Source organism: Urocitellus parryii, chromosome 7 (assembly GCF_045843805.1).
Source record: "Urocitellus parryii isolate mUroPar1 chromosome 7, mUroPar1.hap1, whole genome shotgun sequence".
Lineage (NCBI taxonomy): Eukaryota > Metazoa > Chordata > Mammalia > Rodentia > Sciuridae > Urocitellus > Urocitellus parryii.
Genome location: NC_135537.1, coordinates 179,753,651 through 179,766,987, shown reverse-complemented (window position 1 = coordinate 179,766,987; position 13,337 = coordinate 179,753,651). Strand labels below are relative to the sequence as shown.

General features: G+C 60.1%; 1 protein-coding gene across 2 annotated transcripts in view; it reads right to left on the bottom strand.

Moving 5' to 3' along the window:
* The window catches only part of Septin9 (septin 9), a 144,251-nt gene that overhangs the window by 113,458 nt on the left and 17,456 nt on the right, over window positions 1–13,337 (bottom strand). The window contains exon 1 of one of the 2 annotated variants that reach the window (XM_026404738.2): window positions 3,596–3,723. The exons of the other annotated variant lie outside the window; for it this stretch is intronic. Within the exon in view, the coding sequence (XP_026260523.2) occupies window positions 3,596–3,617 (22 nt within the window). The 5' untranslated portion in view covers window positions 3,618–3,723. Of the gene's footprint in view, window positions 1–3,595; window positions 3,724–13,337 lie in introns of those variants that run through there. 2 annotated transcript variants of the gene reach the window in all.

Here is a 13,337-nt window from a genome sequence, read left to right as displayed (position 1 = left end):
GGAACAGAGTGTCCACAGTGACCACCCCAACAGTAGGAAGCAGCCCCGATCCTGTGCTATGTGGCTATCTAAGGCCCTTCTCTAATGCACAGCACTTCGATGCTTCGGTCACTCTTAGAGGGGCTTCACAAAGAACAAACACGAGTCAGAAGAATTTCTGGGCAGACATGAAGCTGGCGAGCAACGATATTGACTGGGATCTGTGGGTCTCGCCCCCGCCTCAGCCCTCAGCCCACTGCCCAGACCGCCCTGGGGAGCTGAGTCAGCTCACCCTGGAATCCCACACAGGGCTGGGCCTCCTCACATCACCAGGAGTAAGCGACCAAGTGCAGGGGCCAGTGGCCACAGCAAAGGCCCAGGCAGGCCAGTGGGGGTCTGGGACTCAGAACCTCTGGTGCATCCAGGACACATGAGGACTGAATGAATGGTGGCCCCCAAATGAGGTCCCCTAGGAGCCTGTGAAGGTGGCTTTATTCAGAAAAAAAGGGGTCTCTGGAGACAGAATTAAGGATCTGGAGATGTGATGATCCCCGGTCACCCAGTGGGCCCCAAATCCACGAGTGTCCTTATAAGAAAGAGGGGCATTAGGGACAGGGGAGCGGCTGTGTGACAAGGAGGAGGCTGGAGTGAGGTGGCTACCAGCCAAGGAGTGCCGAAGAGGTCACCAGCAGCCGGGAGTGTCGCCAGCGGCCAGCCCCGCCCACCTTGACCTGCACTCTGGCCTCCAGAGCTGGGAAAGAGCAAGCTCCTGAGTGAGCCACCAGGAAATCCCACAGGGACCAAAGTCCCGCCCATCAGAGCAGGTCAGCACAGGAAGACCACGAGGAGGGCCCCAGGGGAACCTCTCACCCTGGAGCTGAGAGCCAAGGTGCACAGCTCCGCGCTGGCAGGAAGCGGTGGCCACGGTGCCCGCCCAGGCCAGGATGCCAACTCCCCAGGGGCTCACAGATGAGGGGCCACAAAGCAAGGACAGAAGGGACAGCAAAGCACAGACTCCAGGCACCTCCAGCTACCTGCTGGTCCACGACAGAGGGCCCACCCTGACGGGAGCAGGGCCCAGCTCTGCCCCTCTGCACTGGCCAAATACCCATCAGCAGAACACCCAGGCCAGGACAGCCGGGCAGCTCCAGGAAGCTGGGCCAGCCTGGTGACCGCACAGCGACTTCAGTGGCTATGCTGCCTCCCCGCGGGGCTGCTCCCACCCTCCCAAGGCCCCCTGAGCAGCAGCTCCCAGGGGAAGTCCCCTTCTTGGAGACGCTGTCCCTACTGAAGTACAAGCTCTTGGAACAAGATAAAACTGCTTAATTTGTAAAAGCCACAAAGCCAGCCCAAAACAAAACTCCCGACCTTGGCTGGAGGAATGGCCTTCTGTGCCTCGGCAGCCTGTCCCTGCTCCGTGACTCACACCCCGCTGACAAGCAGACAGCATCTTCCCAGGGAAGATGGCTTCAGAGAAGTCGGAGTGGGGGGGATCCCAGGGTTCCCCGCTCCTGAGGCAGGTGAGGGGAGAGAGGAAGAAAGAGGAAGCAGATCCAAGGGCCACTGGCATCTGCAGAAGTCCCTTCCCTGAGGCTGGGCAGACCACCGTGGACCCACCAGGGCGGGACCAGGCCACCACCACCCCCAGACAGCGGCTGGGCAGCCAGGCTGGACCCAACAGCCAGGGGTGTGAGCAGTGTCCACAGCTGTGTCTAGGGATCGGCAGGTGGGGCACCCAGAGGGCAGGCCTCTGACCACACATGCACTCACCCTTGCCCCCAGCCCCATGGCCCATTGGATCACTGGTGAGGACTAAAGGAGCTGTCACCACTGATGGTGGGACAAAGGGGCACAAGCCAGAGGGCCCAGCGCACAGGAAGGCAGAGAGGGAGGGATGCCACCTAGGGCCTCATGGGTAACCCCTCAAGGTCACCCAGCAGGGACTGGACAAGAGCTTGCCCAGAAACTGGAGCCAAGGGCTCAGCTAAGGACCACAGGGGAGGCCTGGTGGCCTGCAAAGCATGCTGGGAGACAGCTCTGGGTTCTCCTCCTGACTCCTAGTGCCGGTTGACAACGGGGTTTCAGGAGGGGGGAAAAAAGAAAAGAAAAAAATTCTTTTTAAAATAAAAACACATCCAAACAGGGATTGTGCTCTGACATTCAGATCCCCAGGTAGTGGCCCAATGGGGTCCTGCATGGTCATCTATAAAATGAAAGCTGAGGTGGGTGTGGCTCACGGGTAGAGCCCTTGCCCAGCATCCCCAGGGCCTGGAGTGTGATCCCCAGCATGACTAAAGAAAGAAAGAAAGGGTGGACCAGAGGCCCCCTCTCAGCTGAGGAGGCAGCCTGTGGGAGGTGGCCTGCTCTGGGGTCAGCTCCACACCCCACCCAGGTCTAGAGAGGGTCTCTCCCAGTGGCCCCTGCCCCAGTCCCTGCAGACGGCCCAGGGCACCCGGGCTCTGCACCTGTGCCTGAGCTCAAGCAGGATCAGCGGGGCTGCAGTTTCACAGCCGGCCCTCCTCCTGCGGGTCTCTGGCTGCCCACCTCCAGGGCTCCGTCTACCGCCTATTATTACGTGCCCCAAAATACTGCACCTTCCCCACTCCCCACGGCAGGACCCTCCCGGCCGGCCTCTCAGAGCTGCCCAGCCAATTCTGACACTGCCTCAAGAGTGGCAGGGGAGGATCCCATCCTTCCAAACGGCCACTGAGGGGTCTTTTAGGGACCCCCTACACACACACAGGATCCCCATCACAACGACAGACCAGGGCCACGGGCACTTATGGGATGGCGTTCTTAGGCTTAGCATGACCCAGGGCACCTCAGGACACCAGGAGCCGGGAGCGCGGCGCACACCGGAGGATTCTGCACCCGGCTCAGAGGGGTGCGCCCACTCTTGGGCACAGTCTCCAGCGCATCCCAAGGACCGCAGCCCCCTCGCAGCGCCTCGGCACTTCCAGGGCTTGGCCTGGAAATCGGATTTCCTCACTGAGGAGGTCCAAGCAGGAGACGCCTCCCTTTCATTTATCCACTCACGCCCCGCCCCACGGCCCGTGCCTGCTGGGGGTCCGCAAGAGCCACATGTGCACGTGCGCACGCACACGAGAGCGCACACATGCGCACGCGCGCGCACGCCTCCTCTGAGCGCCGGGAGCCTCCACCTCTATAATCAACTGCCAGGGAGGCCCAGAAAAGCTATTTCGGGGAGGAGACCAAGACAGCCTTGAAGACAGACTTGGGTTGGCAGCAAGAACACAAACCACACAGTGGACAAACAGGCCTGGCGGCGCCCACCCCGAGCGCCACTGCAGGCCCCCACCCTTGCCCGGGCCTTCGTGCCCACATCACCGTGGACGCAGATGCAAAACTGGCATGTTGGAAAATGAAAGAGAAATTGCAAGGAGAGAGGAGAGCCGAGCTTAAATAAAAGCCAGACTTGGAAGCGCTTAGGTTTGGGAGAAACATTCCACCCCACGAACTGAGAACAGTCAAAAGGAAAATATTTCTCAAAAAAATGAGTAAAAGTGACCCTTGGGTGCTTATTTCCCACAACATCCATAGAGCCCAGTCCGGGGAACTGGGCGGGGGAGTGGGGCGAGGAGGGCCTTCTGCCTACCTGTGATCCGGTCCCTCTCCATTCCTACGGGTCTATTTAGCAGCAGGCGGGAGTCCCAGCGGCCCTGGTTCAGAGGCAGGCGTCCTCCCCTTTCTCACCCGTCGGTCGCCCTCCCTCTCTCTGCCTCCTCCTCCTCCTCCTCCAAAAACACTCTTTGTCTGGTCTAATTTCTTCAATCTGTTGCAATCACGAATGCATCCAAATTACCACATTTCCATGTGCTGATCATATGTTTGTGCTCCAAACTGAAGTAGCATTGTCTCTTCAAAACAGGAGGGAAAGGCAGCGAGGAGAGAGACGGGAGGGGGGGGAAGCTGAGGAGAGGGGCCCAGAGGTGGGTCCGGAGGGATCCCGCCGCGCCCAGGGTCCTCCTGCACGAGGACCGGCCGCCTGGCCTTCGGAGCGGTGGCTTCAGTCGTCCAGCGTCCAGCTTCCGGCGGCGGCGTCCTCTCTCCACCCCCTCCAGCCCCCGCCGCCCTGAGCCTCGCTGCTCCTTTTTAATATCCACTTGGAGATGCTTAACTTAGGCTCTTGGAAACCAACTCGCAGAGTCAAATTCCTGGCGACTTCCAAAGTCTTTCATTTTCCCCGTCCAGCAATGCCGCGATTTCCTGGGGTTTAAGTGTTTAAAAAGCCCAGTTCCTGCTGCCTGCCTCGCCTGCCTCTGGCCCCACTGGCCTGGCCCTTCCTTGGCACCCCGACTGGGCTGGATGGGAGATGGACACCTCCCCAGGCATGCAGGCTGGCTGGGAGAAGGTTCCAGAGCACCTGCCCAGGATGAACCCTACGAAGGTGCCCCTCTGCCGCTAGCCTAGCCTGCTGTGTCAGAGGGAGCTGCCGTCCCCACCCCAGCAGAGGCTTCCTGGAAGATTCCTACCACAGAGCATGAGTCAGTAAGTCTGGGCAGTCCCCTGGGAGGGAGCAAGTCCTCTTGTGGCTCATTTCCCCAGACTCCACGGCTCCCAGGGGGTGGGCAGCTCCCTGCCTTTTCCCACTGGAGTTCCAGGGGCTGCTCACCTGGAACCTCGGGGTCCCCACCAGCACCCGGTCAGTGTCTGGGCAGGGGTGGAGGAATTGGGCAGAGCAGGTCAGTCCCCGGTGGGGCAGAGGCATCCCCACCTCAAGGGTCCCTGCAAAACTGAGGCAGAGAGAGGTTTTGCTTTCTCATTTCTGTTTAAAGGAAATGTATATTTGTGTCAGTGTTAAAATGAGGCTACTTCCCTAAAAACTCCAGATTTTTAGCTTCTCTTGACAAAGTGAGGGGATGTGGTCAGACGGGGGCACTTCCTTCCTGGCCTGAAGACTGCAGTCCTCCCTTGGCATCTGCTCCAGTCCCCACGGTCTCTTACGCATTCCTACTAGGTGCCTGCCCCCCAGAGGCCTCCAAGTTCACAATCCCTGCCTCAGCACAGGTGAGTTATGCGTGGCCAGGTAAGGCTCCGGTATCGGTATCGTTTTCAGCTGGACGACAGAGCCAAAGGCCCCATGTGTCACTGACACTCTGCCACCTGACCCCCTCCCTGCCTGGGACAGGACCCCCCAAGGCACTGGCCTACAGCAAGGGCATTTCTTGCAGGATTCGGGGGTGGGGGTATAATCTCCAGCCTCCTGGGAGACACGGAATAGCGACTGCCCCCTCCCCAGGAGCCTGAAGGGCAGCCCCACAGGACAGTCTGCACAGAGAAGGTGGGAACAGTGTCTTGGTCAGGGCAGTGGGCTGAATAAGGGCCCTAGTTCCTAGAGCCCGCAACTGTGACCGATTTGGAAAAGGGTCTCTATAGGTGTGACTAAGTGAAGGATGGGGACAGGGCCTTGGATCACCCAGGTGGACCCTTAAGGCCATCACACGTTCCCATGTAAGAGGGAGCTGTTGCTGCACGGAGCAGGACGGGGAACGTGGAGAGAGAGGGTGAGACTCCGCCTGAAGGCTGGGAGAGCCTGAGCCACTGGAGGCTGGGAGAGGCCCCGGGGCCTCCCCTGGCCTCTGGAGGGAGCCCGGATTTGCAGACAACTCAGGTCAGACGCGGTGCCTCCAGAGCCCTGGGAGGGCACAGCTGCGGAGTTTTAGCACCCAGTTTGGGGGAGCTCGCTACAGCAGCCATGAGACCCCCAGCCAGCACCCCAGACGGATCGAGAGGCACGTTCGCTGTAGCTGTTTTCTGTTACTCAACCTCTTAAACACTGTCACCGGCCACGGACCGTCACTGACAGAGCAGTGAGAATCGAGGGGGCCTGGGGGTGAGCTGTGTACTCGTCTGACTCTGAAAAAAAACTCTGCTTTTTTTCTCTGATTACAACTGTAATGTTTGTTCATTGTATTGAGTTTAGAAACCACAGGAAAAGTACAAAGAAGCCCTGTTAATCCCACACCAGCCTCTCCAGCACCGTGTCCCTCCTGCAGGCAAGCCAGGAAGGCCCCGGAGGCCACCGACCTGGCCAGCTGGCGGAAACGGGGGGAGTGGCCACGGCCAGGGCTGTGCCCGCTCTGGGTTCACTGCTGTGGTCTGTGCAGTGCCCAGCTCAGCCTTGACCCTCAGTTCTCCATGGCACAGCTGAGCTCAAGGTCTGTTTCTCCACTGTGCCTAAAAATGCAAGCATTCTGGCCCAAGCAGGGGACAACGTGAAACCAAAAGCCTGGCGGCGCCCATTGGCTCCGAGGAGGCCCACGTTAGTCACGAGCCAGCTCTGAGCAGGGTGCGGAGGTAAGGCCAGGCTGCAAGGAGAAGCAAGGCTCCCGCCCACCGCCTGTGGTGTCCAGGGCTCAGGTGGGCAGCCTTCCAGGCTAGCCCAAGTCCCAGGAGTGGGTCCCACGTGCTCCTCCCTCGGGGGGACAGTGAGGAGGTTTCTGGGGCTGTGTATCCCCTTACCCCGTCTCACACTCCCCGGGCAATGACAGCGTATTAGGCGCAGTGAGGCGTCCAAGACAGCTCAGTTTCCCAGGTGGACCTGGCTTGCCGCTCCCGGGAGGCAGGGCCCTGGGGCCACAGCTCTGGGAACTCACTGTGCCAGCCACAAGCCCCAGCTCCCACCCCCGGCCTGCCCCTAGTCAGGGTGCCGTCACCAACAGCCCCTTCCAGAAGATTCTCAAGCAGCACCTCAGTCCTCACCTCACATCAGAACACCCTGGTGGCTTTGCAGGGTCACCGTCACAGTTCTCAGACCCTCCTAACTGCAGAGTGGAGCTCGCCGGCACAGAGCCCACTTGGAGAAGCAGCCAGGGGCCCGAGGAGGGTAAAGAGGGACGGTGAGGACCACTTCGCCTCTTAGACATGGCCAGGCCCCGGGGCAGCCAGAACCTGCACGTCGGAACGAGGGCCCCACTCACTCTGCTTGGACCCTGCTCAGGGTGAGCAACAGAATGAAGGCCAGAGGCCACCCCTCACTCCAGCAGGGCCTGGGGACCAGCTGCTCTGTCAAGGCTCCTCGGATGCTCCCTCTGTTGGGGAACCATCCATGGTTGTCCCTCCCTCCTGTCCTGCCCCCAAATGCAGCTGGACCCCCAGGGACAGTGCTCCATGGGAGCCTTCTCGGTTTGACTGTCCTCCTCAGTGGAACTTCCTGCCCCAGCCTGCAAGGATCCGCAGATTGAGCCTCCTCTCCCTGTGGGGCAAAAGGGTCACTTCTCTGTCCCCACCCACCTCTCACACAGCCGGCCCAGCAGTGGGTTCAGTTCTCTCGCCCCAAGCACCACAGCCTCACCTCGGTCCCCTCCAGAAAGCACATGGCATGCCCCGCTCCCGCTGAGAGGGGACAGAAACTGTGAGGTGTCCCCAGGGTGGCCTGAGCTGTCAACACCATCCAGGAGGCCCTGGGGCTGGCCCAGCTATCTGGGAAAGCAGCACACCTCCACGTGATTCTGACGTGGGCAGCAGCGGCCCCGACATCGAGCTGGCAGGGTGGTACCACCTTGCTCCTGGCGCACACCTGGGGAGGGTCCTGCAGGAGTGGGGGAGGGTCTGCTGAAAGCACACTTTCTAATGGTCTGGGCTCAGATTTTCTGCCACCTGCCATGCCCCCCTCCCTAATGCAGGGACTTGGGAACCTTCACGGTGAGTACCAGCTACAGGGACGTGCAGGCTCACTTTAAACAGTGACTTCCCCGAGCCAGGTGCTGCCGCACATGCCTGGAATCTTGCTGACTTGGGAAGCTGAGGCAGGAGGATGGCAGATTTGAGATGAGCCTCTGCAACTTAGGAGACTCTCTCTCAAAATAAAGTAAAATAAAAAGGGCTGAGGTTGTAGTCTAGCAGTAAAGGACCCTGGGCTTAATACCTAACACCAAAAATAAATAAATAAAACAAACGACTTTTCTGTTCATTTCCTGCTTTTTCCCAAACTTGCCCACTTAAGTTTGCCCCCCGAATTAAAAATAAAGGAGCTGGGTCCCCTGGCCCCGGGGTGCTGACCCGGCCACAGTTGCTGCTGCAGGACCCACCAAGCAGCCTCCAGTGCAGCCGCGACCCAGCCTCGGGGGCTGCATCTTCTCGGCACTTTTTATTAGACCTCAAGATTCGTCTGCTCCTGAATCAATAAAAGCCAGCTCCTCTCTGCTCCCGGAGCTGCTGCAGGGTTCACTGGTGTCGAGGGCATGGGCCAGCCGGCGGCTTTGGGAGCCCCTCCAGGTCAGCGTAGAAGGGGACCAAGGGGATGGGAGAGGCAGCCCAGCCGGGGGGATTCCACCGCTCACGGCCTCACGCTCAGCCATCCAGCCAGGGCTGCAGGCTGACCGGAGCCAGAGCTGGCGCTTCACCCCTACAGGGGCCTCGGCTGGTGTCTGCCCAGAGCAGGAGAGACGAGAGGCCGGGGGAGGCTGGGGGAGCAGGGGTCCCTCTTAGAGTGAGACAGGAGCTGGCACTTCCACCTCCCAATGGGAGCCCCGCTGCCTGCTCCGTAGGTGCCCAAGGACTGGAAGCCAGCCGTGATGCTCCCAACCAGCACCTGCCCACAGAGCTCTCTGCCAGGGTGTCAGTGCTCCCTATCCGCAGCCCAGGAGCCACCAGCGGCCAGTGCACCTGGGCAGTGGGCAGAGCTCTGCACTCACGGTGGTAACTTAAATGTAAGCCCAGCGCTGCCTGACCACTCCTGCCCTTGCCCTCCCTGGAGACAGTGGATTGCCGTGACCTGCCTCCCCAGAAGGCAGGCCAAGGGAAGAGCTACTTCTCAGCCAAAGCCCAAGAAGGCCGATGCCTCTATTTTAAGTTAACTTCTTTGTGTGTTCTTTTTAGGTGCACATGACAGCAGAGTGTCTGTTGACATAAACACCTGGAGCGTGACCTCCAACCAGCATCCCGTCCTCGTGGTGTACCCGACATGGGGCTTCCCGAGTGTGGAGTCAGCCAACCTTTTGTCTCCCCAGCCTTCTCTTCTCAGGGTCAGCTGGTCAGTGCCCACTGTCTGCTCTGCAAAAACCCCCTGGGGTCCAGAGGGGACAGATGAACCAAGGCAACCTGCTCACAGGACGCCACAACTGGAGCCATGGTTATCCTGCAGCCCAGCAGGGGCCACAGGGAGGGGAGGGCTCTCTCCCAGAGGGAATGCCTGCTGAGGTGACCTCGAGCAGGGACAGGAACACCGGCAGAGAGGTGGTCAGGGCCAGGCAGGGAGCAGCTCCAGCCTGGTGCTTGGGGCTTACAGTGGACACACGGGGTTGGGGGGGGGGGACCCAGGGCTCTGTAAGTAAGAGGACTGTGGCCAGGGTGAGGTGGTGGGAGTCTGGCATGGGAGAGGGACGGTAAGTGTCCCCTGGCTGTGTATAGGGAGGGGCTTGTGGCAGGGAGATGGGGTGGGGACGAGGACATCTACGGAGAGACCATCGAGGCCGGACCAGGACCTGACCAAGACCATGAGCAGTCCGCCTGAGGTCACTGAGGAGAGGGGGGATTGACCTGGGGGTGCTGAGGAGGCAGAGGTCAAGGTCGACTGAGTACCGAGGGGGTGGCAAGGCTGGCGCTCTAGAGAAGAGAAGGTGGCACAGGCATGCATGGAGGGAGAGGAGGAAGGAGTGAGGTGCACCTGGGGAGCCCAGAGGCAACGTCCCCAGCAGCAAAGCTCCCACCAGCCTGTCCCGCAGCAGCTCCTCCACAAGGCGGGCGTTGGCCCACGTGGCCGGGCACACAGGCCCAGAGCAGCCCCTCTGTACTAAGGCACATGGCACGGTGCCCCTGGAGACAGCTGGCACTGGCTTGGCAGGCCCGCCCCATGGCCCTACTGTCTCCTGGAGTGGTGGCAATTCAACTGCTAGTTGCAGCCAAGTGTCCCGGGTGTTAGGCCAACAGCTCCCTGGGTGGGGCCTGGCCAGGCCTGCAGCAAGGCCTTCTTCCTCTAAGAGGGGTGGGGAGGTGGGTGGGGGAGCTCCTCCCGTCAGCATCCCTCCAGGCTCAGACGCCCAAGGCAGAGTATTTCAGGGCAGTCCTTCCGTGTCAAGGGCCACTGACCCACAACAGCCTGGCAGGGGGTGTGTGCCAGGGTCCTGTGGCTGCTGTAACCAAGCACCACAAGCTGGGGGCTAACTGTTCCGGAGGCCAGAAGTCCCAGGCCAAGGTGTGGCAGGGCCAGGCTCCTGGGAAGGCTCTGCGGTGGGGGGTGGGGGTCTTCCGGCCGGAGGCTGCGTACTCCCACCTCTCCTGGCTCCCACGCACTTCTCCTCTGCTTTCCTATGAGGACCCTGCCACTGGAATCCGGCCATCCCTAACCCCGGTGACCTGCCTGAAGTTCTTTCCACCTGAAAAGGTCTGTTTCCAGTCAAGTCACATTCTGGACCTGACCTGTGGGCAGTGACGTCACTCGGTGCAATACCGAGGCCCGATGGCGGGGCTGGGCAGGAGGCCAGAGAGCCCAGAGGTGGGGGAGAGAGGAATGAGCAGACCAGAGACGCACGGGATGCAGCGCAGAAGGCTCCAGGGTCCCCGCTGGAGGTAGGAGGTTCAGACACAGCCCCGGAACTGCAGGCACCGCACCGTGGGAACCGGGCCAAAGGTCGCCTGAGACTGTGGTCTGAAAGGCTGCTGCGGAGGACATAGGAAGGGGTGGCGTGGGAGCAGGCCCAGGGCTCTGGAGGGAGCTTTGGCAACATGTAGGAGGGATGGGCATCCGGTAGCCCAGCCGAGCCACCTGGGGAACGCCTCTGCCCATCCACGTGTGTGAGAAGGCTCCTGGCCATTTCCGCAGCAGGGGGGCCGCCGGAGAAGCCCACCAACAAGCCCAGGGGCAGGAACCGCCTCCCCGGCAGAGGAATGCGGTTTGCTGTCAAAATAAAGGAAGCAGAGAAACCCAGATCCTCACAGCAGAATCTCAAAGTCCCTAGTGTGTAGACAAGCAGAGTGCAGAGGACAGCAATTATGCAATGCCGAAGGTATACAAAGGAAACACAGGTCGTTCAGACAAAGAACCACAGGCACGGGCAGGCCTGACCAAGGCCAGCCAGTTCAGGAGAGTGTCATTGAGGGAGCAAGCAGGGGCAGAGGGCCCTAGGGGCTTCGACCTTAACTGTCCTGTCTCATTGCTTAAATGGGAAGGTGGGTACCTGGTATTCTGCTCTATTATTCTTTATACTTTTTTATTTTATATTTTGGTCCTGGGCACTGAACCCAGAAGCACTTCACCACGAGCTGCATCTCCAGCCCTTTGTAATTTGGGGGACAGGGTCTTGCTAAGTTGCTGAGCTGGCCTGGAATTTGCAATCTTCCTGCCTCAGCCTCCCAAGTCGCTGGTATTACAGGAGTGCCCACTGCACCTGGCTCATCCTTTACGTTTAAGAAATACATCTAATAGATCTATTTTAGAAAACAAAAACCAAGCACAGAAAGTGAGTGAGGAACCAGCCTGCACTAGAAATGGCCAAACAGGCCTCAAGACGAACGGGAAGGGGAGGCATGAGACAGGGCCCACTATCCTTCTGGGACAGGGACAGGGTGGAGTCCTCAATAGGTCACCAGGGTGTGTGACAGAGGCTGGGAGGAGTGGAGGGGTGAATGGGAGCCCCACATGGTCAGCTAGGACTGGGAGTTTGGGTCCAGGAAGGACGCCCTGCCTGGACCCCTGTCATGGCCACAGTGTTAGAGTTGGGAGCCAAGAAAGGGTGTCTCCCTCCGGCCGGAGCCCACAGAGGCGGACTGCGTGTGTCAGCAGGCGGCCGTAGGGAACCTAGATCACCGGCTTGCAGCTTGGGGCTTCGGCAAATTATGCCTTAGGCTTCCAAGGCGGCCGAGGAGGTGCTGCCAAGTGCTGACGGCACAGAACCGCCCGGTCTGAGCACAGAGAAGCAGCACCCAGAGAGAGAGGCTTTGTCCCCACAGTCCAAGATGCCAGCCCCCCAAAGTGCTGTGGGACCCCTTAGTCCACCCCACCGAGGCTGACCAGCAAGAAGGAAGGAGATGGAGGGGAAGACCAGTCACAAAGCCAAGGGGCCCCAGAGAAAAGGCCTCAGACGACCAAGTGGTTGGTGGACCAGCTTGTCTGGGGGTGGGACCACAATCCTGAGTCATCCAGCAGCCCAGGGGACTCCAGCCGGGGCGTCACCTCCTCTACCCCCACCCCCATCTCACCCGGAACTGCAAGGGCCTCACACATACTGCACATCCACAGTCACCCAGGCCACCCAGGCCACCCCTGTTACCATGGCCACTCCCTGCAGAGAGCCGCCCACAGCCACCCGCAGGCCTGGCGTGGGTAGCACAGAGCACTGGAGGATGGACCCTGGAATTGGTGCAGGAGGATGCAGGGTACAGAATTCTGGGACCCCAGGCAGCCAACATGGTCTAGGGCTGTCCATGTCCACAGCCGCTAGCCGCATGCCAATACTAACTGGAAACTAATAGAAAATTAACTAATTAATTCTAAGCAAATGAATGAAGAAACTTACAAATGTGTATCTGAAGTGTGCGACAGACGCGTGTGGTTAGTACTCTCCTGGACAGAGCTGAGTGGAATGTTCCACTGGACAGAGCTGGCCTCAAAGGGACTGTGGGCTCTGAGGGGCTCGTGGCTCGTCCCCCTGGGGCCGGGGCACAGCTGGGAAGGGCCAGAGTGAGTCTGTCTGGCCTGATTCATGGATGACTTGTCTGAGGGGATTCCCAGGCCCTTCTATGACTCTGCTTCCTCCTGCACAACAGCTGCTCATGAGGTGCAGCCCTCGCCTGCTCTGCCTCCATATGTCCCTCTGTCCAGCCTGGGTCTGGCACTTAGTCACCAACACACATGCAGATGAGAGCAACACCGCGGGGCTTCCCCAAGAGCGGATCATCTCTTGAGTCCCTTTCATCTCTGTGTCCCAACATCTCTTCTGAACAGAGGCCACCAGAATGAGGACACATGCCCCAGTTGGGCCTCTGGAAGGAAGAGCCAAGGTGGGCTCTGGGGACAGAAGCTGTGATGGCCACACAGCCCTCAGCCCCTGCCCGGGCTGGCCCCGTGGTTGGACGAGCCTCTGCAGGCCTGGGAGAGCCAACTCCTGCCCGGAGCTCAGCCTGGGCAGCATCTGTTTCCCTCCCCACTGGTCATCGGGAGAAAAGCTGACCACAACAGGTCACCACAGGAGCCCCTGACTTAAGCCTGGATCATGCAGACTGGATTTGCTCCAGGCTGCCAGGCTGCAGGGGGCTGGCGCCGTGGTCTAGGATCAGCCCTGAGCCGCCCGCACCAAAGCCACCCTTCCACGGCTTGCCACCCTCCACGGCCCTAACAGAGGCCACCCTGCAGCAACCACCTCTGGCTCTCTCCTCTGGCCTGCACAGGGCTTCTCCCA